Source organism: Microtus ochrogaster, chromosome 21 (genome assembly GCF_000317375.1).
Source record: "Microtus ochrogaster isolate Prairie Vole_2 chromosome 21, MicOch1.0, whole genome shotgun sequence".
Taxonomy (NCBI): Eukaryota; Metazoa; Chordata; class Mammalia; order Rodentia; family Cricetidae; genus Microtus; species Microtus ochrogaster.
This window is the reverse complement of record NC_022022.1, coordinates 4,145,759-4,158,984: the sequence shown is the minus strand read 5'-3', so window position 1 is coordinate 4,158,984 and position 13,226 is coordinate 4,145,759. Positions and strand designations below refer to the sequence as shown.

The window sequence follows — 13,226 nt, the reverse complement described above, 5'->3', positions numbered from 1 at the left end:
CCACACTGGTCTGCATTGGGAGTGCTGAGGAGTGCTCTGTGAGGGTGTTGTGGGGGTTTGTCCACACTGGTCTGCGAGGATGGACACCAGCCATGGGTATTTACTGACGTGCTATTTTCGTGCTGGAAGCCTGGGCAGGCACGACATCATTCCTCTCCCAGGTTCTCAATCTCTGAGAGAACAGCAACTTCCCTGGAGACTTGTCGGAAAGGGCCTAGTGCCAATCGTAAGAATGTCCACGCTGTGGCCCTGACTGGACTGTCCCCACATATGAGGGGGGGTGAGGTAGCTGCTGTGGGGCCTGGGAGAGAATCTCCTGTGTTGCTTACAGTACAGAAGAGGTAACTGACCATAAGTCTCTAGCCCACAGACCTCCCCTATATGTTCTCTTCCCTCTCTCTCTCTCTCTCTCTCTCTCTCTCTCTCTCTCTCTCTCTCTCTCCTGAGGAGATTGAGTCTCAAATGGGATAATCCCAGATTGGTAGGAGGTAAAATCTGGGGGGAGGGCAGATTGGCAGGAGGATTTATGAGACTGTGACCCTCCCACCCCCCACCAGCTGCTCACAGACCCAGAGATTTGGGGGAGGGAGGCTGGGGCAGGAATATTATTGAAGATGAGTCTTAGGTTTGATCTGAACACCTGGCTGGCAGAGTCCGGCCAGGAGCTGTATTTTTGTATTTCTCCTTGTTGATTCCAAAGGTCTCCAAATGCTAGAGGACCAAAGGTAAGGAGCACCTGGCTACAGAATGCCTGGTCTGTCTTCTTGAGGAAGTTGAAGCCCAGTGGAGAGAAATGACTTAGCCATGGCTCCTAGCGAAAGGCAAGCCTCCTAGGACCTAGGTCTCCTCGTTAAATGATTTTCGTTAGCCTACCCTTAGCCTCACTCTTAGCAGACTGTCGGTCTCTGGAGTTAAGACTGTCCCGCCACCACATGAGTGAGGGTACCGGGTGTGACCCTAGCAGTCAAAGTCCTCACTAGTGACAGAAATTCAGCGCTGAATCCTGAACGCTTTCGCTTCCCAGCCGCTACCACGCTCGCCATCTTGGTTAAGGAAATCAACCTGTGGGAGTTTCCCAAGTCCACTCACCAAACAAGACACGGAGAATAGAAGTAGGAATTTTTCTACCCGCACTGAACAAAGGGTGGTACTGTGAGTGTCGGGGAGAAGGTAGCGCTCTGGGGTACCAGGGAGCCAGGGAGGATTAAAGGGAGCACAGAGCCTCCGCTCCATCAGCGCTTTCTCAGCTCTTCAGACCATGGATTGGTTCTGGAAGAGAAAGCAGGAGACCGAGCAGTGTGGCCCCTGCAGGGCTCACTCCACTCACCTCCCTCCCTCCAGGACCAGGAAGCTTTCCTGGGCCCCTCCCCCACCTCTCAGCCCCTCCCCAACCCTCCACCCCCAGCATACCCTGTTCCCACCCCCCTTCCAGTCCTTCTTTGGGTGTGTGTGGAGAAGCAGAAGTGATGACATCACCACGGTCGCCAGGGCGACGGGGACGGATAAATCAGGCTGAGTGGGCGGTTGCCATGGTGCGCATTCTCCCGTTGCCACGGAGACTGGGCATCTGCTCCCTTTGTGCTGCCCGAGTGCCTTCCCCCTGGGGTCAAGGGGTGTAGGGGAGCAGAAAGAGAGGCAGACACACCTCCAGTGGTTAGAAGGAATTCTAGGCCTCTGTGGGGGTCTCCCTCATCCTTCCTTGGGGGTTCTCCATGGGATAGCCCCTGTCTGCTCCACTTTGCAGATGGGGGCAGCTCTGGTTGACCAGGCCCTTGGCTGAGCTCTGACTTCAGAGCTGGGTCCTATGGACCAGTATTTCTCACCTGAGAGAGCAACACCTATGGGTGGTGGCCCAGGCTTTCTGAGGCCAACCTGAGCCCAGAGCTGCGCCCCATGAACATCTTCCAACACATCCCCTCTCCTCAGTACCTTTAATCCTTTCAGGTCTGAAACCTAGACAAGCCCTGCCCTTTCCTTCCCATCATCTTAGAGGGCTGAGGCAACTTTGTTCCCGTCAGTCTCTGGTCATCTCAGCTGGGGAGGGCTTTTGGATGTTCCAAGGAGGTCCTGCCAGCTTCCTTCTTTTCTCTCCGATAGATGAACAGGCCGATCCAGGTCAAGCCGGCCGACAGCGAGAGTCGAGGAGGTAGGTTCTACAACTTTGGATTCAGCCCCTTTCCTCTTACCCCCAGGCCCAGGGTTTGAGAGAGATGAAGGGTGGCCCTTCCTAAGGAAGGAAGGCTGATGGTACTGGAGAATTGTCTCAGGCTGGGGTTAAGGGATGGGCGAGTGTGTGGTAGGAGGTGAAATCTGACCCCTTCGCAAAGATGACAAAAATGAGGCCAAGGTTCAAGTCCTTCTTTCTTGACCTGAGATGAGAGTACTGCTCATTACTAAATCCTAATTTTCAGCTATCACTCCTTTACACCTAGAGATATTGTCCCCCAAGACGGGGGAAGTCTTGTTAGGAGCAACAGATACACATAGAAGGTGAAAGGCTGGGAGAGTGGTCAGGGGGTCTGAACATTACTCCCCTCCCATGCCCCGCCCCCAGAAGACCGGAAGCTCTTTGTGGGGATGCTAGGAAAGCAGCAGACAGATGAGGACGTCCGGAAGATGTTTGAACCATTTGGGACCATAGACGAGTGCACTGTGCTTCGGGGGCCAGATGGGACCAGCAAAGGTAGCCCTCCCACGGCTCCCCTTGTCTACAGAACCCCAGAGGACGCCCTCACGTGAGGTACGCCCAGAGGTAGGCATTTACCCTCTTCTTCACCCCAATGTTCGTTCACCCCAGGCTGTGCCTTCGTGAAGTTCCAGACTCATGCCGAGGCCCAGGCAGCCATCAACACCCTTCACAGCAGCCGGACCCTGCCGGTGAGCCCCACTCCCCACCCATCGGGCCCTAGCATAGAGCAAAATTCTATTTAAGATAGGACTTCTGATTTATTATTTTTAAGTTTTTGCAAAAGAATCAATGAATTAAATATTACCTCCTATACCTATTCATCTCCAGTCCGAATTCTCTTACTCTCCTCCAGCCTCCTGTTTCTCAGTCTTCTGTCCCATCTCTTCTCTACCCTCCCTGCCCCCCACCTCGCTCCCTGGGGTGTCAGCCTTGCTTAGAGGCCCCACCTGCCCAGCACACACTGATACTGCTGCTCCTGAATGTTAGCCTTGAGTCACTTGAGTGCTAGCCGGAACCTAACTAGGCGATTCCAAAAGATATGGGGCTTCCCACAACTCAAGGCTCTCTAGCAGAGGCAGGGTGGGCATCAGACAGGAAGAGGACTCAGCATCTGATAGAACTGAACCCTAGGCCCTTCAGCTCACAGAGTATAGGACTCTGTGATAATCCTTGCAAACATCCCAATTGAAATTCGATTTGGCTCAGGCTAGCATGAAAGTGTGGAGAGGCATCACATGAGACCTGGGAGTCTCAGCAGGGGCAGGGAGATGACACAGCTGGCAGACTAACACTCCCCACAGCTAATCCACTGTGGGCGCTGTCCTCTTCATCCCCACAGACCCGTCCAGTCTGAGCATTTAACTTTACACTCCTCAATTCTATCTAGCCTTTTACAAACCCAGTGCAGGGAGACGGTGGGATTAGGATCCCATTTGGACTGGGCATTGTGACGGCTGTGCTCCCAAAGAGGCCTACGAAAAGGTGCTGAGGCCCTAGGGAGCAGGCGTTGACTCTGCCTGTGACACATGGGCCCAATGCCCAGGGTGCCTCATCCAGCCTGGTGGTAAAGTTTGCTGACACAGAGAAGGAGCGAGGTCTCCGCCGAATGCAGCAGGTGGCTACCCAACTGGGCATGTTCAGCCCTATTGCCCTCCAGTTTGGAGCCTACAGCGCCTACACCCAGGCCGTAAGCATGCCCTCCCTCCATCCCCAAAACACCGAAGCAGGGCTCGGGAGGGAGGTGGACAGCAGTGCTGGGGGCCTGGCCCTACTCTCCTCTCCCCATCCCACAGCTGATGCAGCAGCAGGCAGCGCTGGTAGCAGCTCACAGTGCCTACCTCAGCCCTATGGCCACCATGGCTGCTGTACAGATGCAGCACATGGCTGCCATCAATGGCAATGGCCTCATCGCCACCCCTATCACTCCATCCTCAGGTAAGGCCTATGCTGAGCAGCTAGGGCTAGGGAGAAACACAGGTGGGCACATAGCATGGTGGCTGTGAGCGGGGGAAGCCACCAGGTCCAAGAGGTGCTGGGGTCAGAGAAGGGCCGCTTGCTCCACCCTGCCCCCAGTGTGCCAGCTCGTTCTCTGCATCTGTGTGCCTGTCTCTGCTCTGTCGCTATCATTTTCTCCTTCCTAGGAACCAGCACCCCTCCTGCCATTGCTGCCACGCCTGTCTCTGCCATCCCTGCTGCCTTGGGCGTCAACGGCTACAGCCCGGTGCCCACCCAGCCCGCAGGGCAGCCTGCCCCTGATGCTCTGTATCCCAACGGGGTTCACCCTTACCCAGGTGCGGCTCTTTGCCTGCCCACCTTGCTCCATCAGCCATCCTGGCCACCATTCCCATGCTGGCAGCCATGACACACCTTCCCTCTCCAACCTCAGGGTTTAAGGTGCTTTTCTTGCTCTCTTCCTGGGCAGGAGTGCCCCTTGGGTTCTTAGTGTTTTTGAGATAGGGTCTCTCTGTGTGGCCCAGGCTTTCCCAGAACTCATTATATAGGCTAGGCTAGCTTGGAACTCACAAAGATCCGCCTGCCTCTGCCTTCCAAGTACTGGGATTAATGTCATGTGCTACTCTACCTGGCATTCTTCGCGTTCTTGGCTAGGGCAGCTGAGACTGAGAGGTAGAGCAATTTGGCCGTAGTCAGTCATAGACCTGTCTGCGGACACTGGGCTCTTTCCCTTTTCCTACTGCCATAAGCATCTCCCCTTCTCATCTCACCCCTCACCCCTACCCCACGAGGCTCTGTTGGCTGAGAGGGACGCTGGTGGGGTTCCCATCATGTCCCATCCCAGACCCACTCATGGCTTGTGGTGCTCCCTTCAGCTCAGAGCCCTGCTGCCCCTGTGGACCCTCTCCAGCAGGCCTATGCGGGAATGCAGCAGTACACAGGTGAGGGTGCGGGCCTGGGCCTGCACATGCACGGGGTGGGGGGGACGGCGTGAGGAAAGCAGACCTAGAAACTATACACCTAAGCCTCCTTCGATGCTCTCTGCCAACCACGCCCTCAGGCTTTCCTGACAAGCTATGCCTGTGAGAGTGGATGCTTGAGGAAGCACCCCCGGGACTTGATCCGAGGAAGCCCCTTCCCTGACACGCTCAGTCCTGTGGAGTCCACTGGATTGGGCTGGAGAGGGAGACAAGGCTGGCTGTGAGAGGTCGGGGAACCCCCATTTGCTTTTCCTGTTTTCACTACCCTAGCAGCCTATCCTGCAGCCTACAGCCTGGTTGCACCTGCGTTCCCGCAGCCTCCAGCCCTGGTCGCCCAGCAGCCCCCACCACCACCTCAGCAACAGCAGCAGCAGCAGCAGCAACAACAACAACAGCAACAGCAACAACGGGAAGGTGCCAGCCAGGGGCAGGGTCCTGATAGCTGTGAACCACCCATGTTGTGGGCTTGGGTACTCCCGATGGTTCTGGGCCAAACTCAGCTCTGGCCTTATGTGTGAGGATGGAAGGAATGGTGACCCCGGTCCCACACTGCCGGGGGCCTGGATTGGCAGCTACTCTCTGCAGCAGCCCGCCCCCACCTCTGATGGTCCAGTCTGCATTTCCCAGTCTCTGAGCTATCCCTTCTATCTCTGCTGCCACCCAGGCCCTGATGGCTGCAACATCTTCATCTACCACCTGCCCCAGGAGTTCACGGACTCAGAGATCCTTCAGATGTTTGTCCCTTTTGGTCACGTCATCTCAGCCAAAGTCTTTGTTGACCGGGCCACCAACCAGAGCAAATGTTTTGGTAAGAACATGATGATCCAAAAGACCCATGGACATTTTTGTTTGAACTCTAACTTAGAACAAAGTTTGCCACATTCGGAGGCATTTAGGGTCTCAATGAGCTCAGCATTTGAAAGCCCAATTATACAAGACCACAAAAAAACCATCTCCGACACACCCACCAGCCCATACAGTTGCCACCCAAGCCTGGCTCTTGTAAAAACATCATAGCTTCATCTTCCTCCTTAAGAACCAACCTTGGGGCTAGAGATGTAGCTCAGAACACTGAGCACGTGTAGTGGCATGAGATCCTATGTTCACATCACACACACACAAGTGCAATGGCACAAGAGCCTATGTCCACATCACACACATGTAGTAGCATGAGATCCTATGTCCACATCACACACATGCACACACGTGTAGTAGCATGAGATCCTATGTTCACATCACACACATGTGTGCACACATGCACACACACGTGTAGTATCATGAGATCCTATGTTCACACACACATGCTAAGAACACTGAGAAACACATCCTAGATTGTGAATGGCTGGACTGGATTCACTCATTAAACCTATCATAAACCACTTCTCTCTGACTGCCTCCTGTGTGTCAGGCAGGTCTCCAGGTTTTAGAGTTGCTCGGAGGGAGCAGGGTGGTGCTGGGAAACAAACAAGTAGCCCTGGCGCTACGGCTGGACAGCTCTGTGGAGCCAGGCCGGCCTTATGCCCTTCTCACCCCAGGCTTTGTGAGTTTCGACAATCCAGCCAGTGCCCAGGCTGCCATCCAGGCTATGAATGGCTTCCAGATTGGCATGAAGCGCCTCAAAGTCCAGCTAAAGCGGCCTAAGGATGCAAACAGGCCCTACTAAGGGCTTCAGGTGGGTGCTGCTTTGTCCTGTGACCTCATCTCCAGACTCCACACACTGGGGCCAGACCCCTTAAGTGAACCCCCCACCCTTCTTCCACTACCGACCCACCATGATGCTGAGCAAAAGAAAGTGGGATCTGGGCCACTCCCTCAGCTACTAAGTCATTTGTGCCTCCTGCAAGCACGCACACACACACATACACACCCATGCGTGAGCATGTGTGCACACAAACACACCACCCCAGGGAGAGCCAAGTCTACACCTGTGTCTGCTCCCAGAGTTTTCCACAGAATCTGGTCTTGTTTGTCTGGTCAGTGTCTGTGTGTCTATGTCTTTCTCTTTTCTGGTTTTCCTTTGGGTTGGATGTAATTAGTGAAGTAGGTTTGGGGGGGGGCAGGAGGCTGCTTTAGAGAACTGGAGGGTCACAGAGCCTCTTGGCTCGGAAACCTTGTCTCCCAAGAAGTGGGGACACTCAGGTCCTGTTGCCTGTTGCCCTAACTGCAGGTGATTTTCCCAGGGCAGTGGACTCTGGGGCAGAACACAGCACAGATGGGAGTGGGTGTGGCTTGGCTTAGTGGAGAAAGTGGAATAGCACCGACCTGGGATTTGTACTGAGTAGAGCCCCTCCACCCCAGTGAGGCTGCCGTTCAGACTTGGGGCACAGAGCTGTGAACCCTGGCTACTTTTGATTTGTTTAATCTCCTTTGGACCAAACCTTGAAAAAAATCACAACCCAAGAACAATACCCACATTTCTGTTTCTCCCCTTTCCCTTCAATCCTGGCTGCTTAACTCCCCCCACCCTGGGGGCCCCCAGCCCAGGGTCCGTGTCCATTGTCGGCTGAAGCCCCCATCCCGGACCCCTGCTCCGGGCCCCTGTAAGTTGCATGGAACGAGCGTGTTGTCTTTGGAGCCAATTGTTTGTTATCTGGGGAGGGGCTGTGGAGGGAAGCGCCCCCCCAGCCCAGGCTCAGGGCCGGGGGCAGCTCGCGGGATGTGCTTGGTCAACAGTGGTTGGTGACTGTGGTTTGTGGTCTGTGCATTTTTCTCTTGCTTCCTTTGTTCCTTTCCAAAAAGGAATGAGAACAGTACCTTAGGGCTAGGAGTGGTGTCACTCCATCCCTAAGCCCCTCCTGGGTCACCCCAGTCTCTGCGGATGCTCCCCTCTCCAGGTGTCTGTCTTCTCCTTCCTTCTAGTTATCTCTGCCTGCCTGTTTGTCTCGTTCCTTTGCTGCTCTCCCCTCTAGCTCTGTCTGGTGTTTCTTCCTAATAGCTTCAGCTTCTGTTTTGTTCCACCCTTTCTTCCCCATTTCTCTCTCCCTGCTCTATGCCCTCATAGCTGGAGGGATGGGGGAGGTGAGCGGATGGTTCTGTTGGGACATGGCCTTTCTGATGGCCTGCCTTTCTCAAGTAGCCCCATCATAGGTGCCATCCCTCCCTGCCACCACCCGCCCCCTTCCCGGAACCCATGACCGGTATCAGCCATCTTCCCTGTGCGTCACCCAGATTTCCTTTCTTCACAGGTCTGGAGATACCAGAGGAAGGGCACTCTCTTCCCATGACTGGCCCCGGCCTTCTCTGCACATCTGCCCTGGGCCTTGATTGGACTCTGGGGCAAAAGCTGCTTCATGGCCCTAAAGGTCCAGGACCTGGCTCACTCCCTCCACCTTGCCTCTCTGAAGGGCCATGGTTTTGCTTCCCTGGCTCCAAGAGCCTATTTCCTCCCCAGTGCCCTTTTGGCCTTTGTGAGGAAGCAAGGAATAGGCTTGGAGGCCCAGGGCTATCTGCCTTCTGCTAAGGCTCCAGAGTCGGGCCTCTGCACCCACCGTTCGCACTTGTCTCCCCTTAGTGGGCCTGGAGTAGCTGTGCCCCCCTGAGGGCAGCCAGGCATCCGCTCTCCCAAGCTTTCTCACCCCAGCCTCCTCCCCACTGTAGGGGCTTCTCAGAAGCTGGCTCTCACTTCTCCCTCCACCCTCAGCTAGAGGTAGGATATCTCCAAATCCCAGGCTCCTAGTCCTAACACTCATTGCCTCCCCCAAGAGCCCCTCAAAGGAGGGTGTCGGGGAGCCCTGAGGGCTGCCTCTCTGCCAGCCAGTCACAGAGACCCTCCTTTCATGAGGAAAAGACCTTCCCTGAATCCCTAAAATGTTTACAGTCTCTGCTGGCCTCCATGTGAGTACCAGGACCACCAAGGCCTCACCCAGCCCAACCAGCCAGGCGCTGCCACCCTCTTTCTGGGAGTTTAGACAATGTTGCCCTTGGATTTTTTTTTCCTCTCTCTTGATTTCTCCCTTTGCTTTGGGGGTAATTGGGTATTTGGGAGGAAGGGTGTGGGGAGGGGTTAAAGGGGTTTATTACCTGATCATTTTCTTTAGGAAGAAGTTTTAGGAAAAAGAACACGGGTGGGGGTGGGATGGTAGCGGGCAAGAAGGGGAGTCAATTTTTGACACTCTATGCTTTACTTATTTATTTATTCAGTTTTACTTTTGAAAAGTTGGTCTTTTCTGTCTAAATAAAGAAAGAAGTTTAAAAGCACCCAATATGAGTCTTGGAAGGTTGAGAGTAGGGCGTTCACATTGGGGAGGGGGAGGGAGGGAGGGAAGGAGATTAGGGTTAGGGAGACAGAACTTTGAGGAAGGTCAAGCCCTTGCTATGGTCAAGCCTTGCTCATAACTTCACTCATCTTTGGGGGCTTGATTCTAGAATGCTGTTCAGAGTCAAGCACAGCGGAAGGACCTGCAGGAGTGTACTGGTCAGCAGGCCTCTCTGAAGGTTGGGGTCTTGTTTCCGGTGACACTAGGAGCTGGCTAACACTATCATTGTTGTGTGCCTGTGGTCCTGTGCTGACCCTTCGCGTTCATTCCTTATTCTCCAGCAGCCCTATGGGCAGGAGGTAATTAGCAACAGGCAGGGAAGATGCTTGGAAGGGTAGCTCCTTTCCCCAGAGTCACAATGCCAGAAAAGAGGAAGCTGTACACCTGTCCAGCTGCTGTCTTCTCACCTGTTCCTGAGGTGAAGAGCACCAGCAGTGTCAAACAGGGTGCTAGAGCGCTCCATCCGGCAGGTCTCAAAGTCAATTCCTATGATTCTTTCCCAAGAATGCTTTCACTTGTCACACCAAGGGATCATGTGGTGTGGGCTCCCTTCACTGGGCACAGGCCACTGGTAGGCAGCAGCTCTCCCCAGGTTCTTACAGACTTGCCCTCATCCAGTTATGACCTGGCCTCAGGCCAGAGCTGTTCAGTGGAAGTGTGTCTGCAGGCTGGGGATGTAGCTCAGTGGGAAAACACTTGCCAAGGGTGCCCAGGGCCCTCTACACCAACACAGAGATAATGAGAAAGAAAGCAAGGAAGAGAAGGAATCGTGGGGTGGGGGTAAATATCAGGGCAAAAGAGAAACTTACAGCCATGTGTAACTCCTCAGAGCTAACCCCACCTTTCCCCTCCCCTCCCCTCTTAGCAGGGTCCATAGTTTAGAAGAAGGCAGGCACAGCAGCACATGGCTGTAATTCCAGCACATGGGAAGTTCTGAGGCCAGCCTGGGACAGACACACACAGACACACACACAGCACTATGGAGATACATTTGGGTGTGGTAGAGATGAAGAATGGGGTTCTGTTTTCTATAGTCCTTCCTTCTGTGACAAGCAGTAACTCAAGGGCCGAGGCTTCCATGCACATGGCAGGAGAGCCCATGTTGGTGGCAGCAGGAGGTGGCTGGTTTATGCTGCTAGAGCAGATCACCTTTTTTTTTTTCATTGACTGTGGCCCATGGGATGGTGCCACTCACCCACCCACCCACACCAGGGTACCCTTTCTTGTTCATCCTCTCAAGACATGCTCTTAGGTCAGTTTTAAATCCAGTCAAACTGGCAGTGAAGACCAACCACTTAGAGGAAGGATTCAGGCAGGACGCTCAGCTAATAAGGCACCTGAAATCTTAGAGATGGGCCGGCCGTGTGAGTGCATGCACGTGGTGACAAGAAGTCAGCGTAAGGCCAACAGGAGCTGGCAGCTAGTATTTGGGAGTTTCCCCCAGAGCTATCTCAGCTTTATAACAGTTTGTAGGTCAGAACCAAGATGAGAGGTGAGTTCCAGACCAAGAGAATCTCCCAGGATGACTGTGTCCCCTCCCTCCTGCTCCTGGCCTGCTTGTAGGCGGATGTGGCGGCACCACCTCAGTTACTGTCTAGTGTGGCCTTCTAATAACTTGCTGAGGCAGAGGAGTGTAGATGGCACATTAACAGATGAGATAGATGTCATTTTAACTTTACAACCAAAAACCCAACACTGAGGAAAATATCCTGTAGGGAAACTAGGGCTGACAAGGCCCAGCAGGGAAAGCCCTGGTGAGTTCATGTTCTCCTCTTCCCTTCTATGTACACACACGTGAGCTAGCCCTACCCGACGTTGCTCCTTGTTGATTTAAAAGTCATGGTCTTTTTGAGTAAGCATTTTACTTCTTGGGTCTCAAGTATTTGTGACCCAAGAGTTCCCTTGAAGGCCAAGCTTCCCTTCAAGGAGAATCTGAAGAGATCTAACCCAATGTCTTGGTTCTAGAAAAGCTTTGCTTTCTCACCTTTCAGCCTCTATTTTTAAAATTTATGTATTTAGGTTTCTCAAGACAGGGTTTCTCTGTGTAGCCGTGGCTGTCCTGGAGCCCTCTGAAGACCAGGCTGCCTTCTAGTGCTGGGATTAATGGCATGCACCCCCGCCCCCACCGGGCTTAGCCTCTATTTTAAGCACTTACTATTCAATGTGCACACACATGCATGCAGACAAGCATGCACCAGGGCACGTGGTGGGGAGAGGACAATTTCTGGGAAAAGCTGATTCTCTCTTTTCACCATGTGGGTCCTGAATGACCACGGAGTCATCTTGGTGGCCCACATGTAACTGAGAATGGTCTCTCCAGATCAAAGAATGAACTTCAACTCCTGCTCCTCATCTCCACCTCCCAATTCTGGGGTCACACGTGTACGACCACATGGCTCATTGTCCATTTCTCCAATTTCCATCCAAAGGACTGCATCCTCCTCTCCTGCTCAATAAAGAGTTCCTGCCACACACCCCTTGCTTTTCTCCTGCACTCATTTTGGTCTACCTTTTCCCCTGGTTTTCCTGTTAGTGAACATGACCACACTTACCCACTCATGTCCAAGTCTGGATTACAACTTTCCATTTCTTTCCCCCCATTTCTGGGAGGGGTGGTTGAGACAGGGTGGTCTCAGTCTTCCCGATCCTTAGCCTCTCAAGTCCTGAGACTACTGACAGAGGCCACTGCACTCAGCTTCTCCCACATCTTCCAGTCAGCCCAACAACGAAGGTGGCCCCTTTATTGTCCATACCCACTGCCCCACTACAGAAGTCTGCAGGGTGCTCCTCTGCCTCTATTCCCACCTACTCTCCAAGCAGCGTCAACTCCAGTTCACTAAGGTTTGCCGAGTGACTTTCATATGCTTTCTTCACTGCTACAGGCCTACTGCCCTAAACAGGTGCCCTCAACACCAGAAGCTATTTAGTAATCAGGAAGAAACGACTGCCGGGGCTGGACAGACGGCTTGGTAGCTCAAAGTGCTTAGTGTTCTTGCAGAGGACTCAAATTCCGGGTCCCAGCACCCACAGAGTGACTCCCAACTGTCTGTAACTCCAGTGCCAGCTAATCCCAACTCACACGATACACATAAAATACCTCTAAATGACTCCTAGACATCTACACTGGATTTCCCACCTGTGCCCAAACTGAATAGTCTGATACTAAAATACATTCCCTTCACAGTCCAGGGCTTCTTGCTGTTGTTTTTAGAGATTACTGACTGACTGATTTTTGGTTTTTCAAGACAGGGTGTTTGTCTGTGTAGCCCTGGCTGGCCTAGAACGTGCTCTGTATACCAGGTGGCCTCGAACTCGGAATGGACCTTTCTTTGTTCCCCTGCATGCTGGATTAGAGGCATGTGCCATCTTGCCTAACTGTAGGGTTTTTATGTGAGGGCTCACATGTGTATCTGTGCACATTTTCCCGGTGCCCAAAGAAACCACAGAGAGGACTGGAGAGCCTGGAACTAGAGTTACAAACGGTTGAGTCTCCATGTCCTGGGCACTGAGCCTGAGTCCTCTGAAGAACAGACAGTGCCCTTAACCAATGAGGCATCTCTCTAGGCCACTTGATTTTCTGAGATGGGAGCTCATGTAGTCACGATCTTGAACTTGCTATGTAGCCAAAGATGCTCTTGAATTCCTAATCCTCCTTCCTTCACTTCCCAAGAGCAGGCATTGCAGGTGTCTCTGCCTGGCCTGGCTCAACTCTTGCATCTCTAGTCACACTCCCCTATTATGTAAACTCAATGTTATTACACCACTGAAGATTTCATTGCTACAATTTTTCCTTATATCTATTCCTTCCTTTCAGTTATCATTGTGTCTGCTTCTTTTTTTTTTTTTTTT

The 13,226-nt window shown here is 53.1% G+C and overlaps 1 protein-coding gene across 8 annotated transcripts in view; it reads left to right on the top strand.

The window, feature by feature from the left end:
- The window catches only part of Celf3 (CUGBP Elav-like family member 3), a 14,332-nt gene extending 4,955 nt beyond the window's left edge, over nt 1-9,377 (top strand). Inside the window, exons 3-14 of one of the 8 annotated variants that reach the window (XR_003377838.1) lie at nt 2,098-2,146; nt 2,555-2,683; nt 2,798-2,877; nt 3,732-3,875; nt 3,982-4,123; nt 4,330-4,479; nt 5,017-5,082; nt 5,392-5,535; nt 5,786-5,929; nt 6,657-6,793; nt 7,601-7,661; nt 8,307-9,307. Coding sequence is in view for 6 of the 8 variants with exons in the window: in XM_026783948.1 (XP_026639749.1) it covers nt 2,098-2,146; nt 2,555-2,683; nt 2,798-2,877; nt 3,732-3,875; nt 3,982-4,123; nt 4,330-4,479; nt 5,017-5,082; nt 5,392-5,535; nt 5,786-5,929; nt 6,657-6,784 (1,176 nt within the window). In the remaining 2 variants the exon portion in view is untranslated. Of the gene's footprint in view, nt 1-6; nt 822-1,399; nt 1,945-2,097; nt 2,147-2,554; nt 2,684-2,797; nt 2,878-3,731; nt 3,876-3,981; nt 4,124-4,329; nt 4,480-5,016; nt 5,083-5,391; nt 5,536-5,785; nt 5,930-6,656; nt 7,662-8,306 lie in introns of those variants that run through there. The other 7 variants (XM_026783950.1, XM_013349858.2, XR_003377837.1 and 4 more) reach the window with 7 other exon arrangements.
- The last annotated feature ends 3,849 nt before the right edge of the window (nt 9,378-13,226 follow it).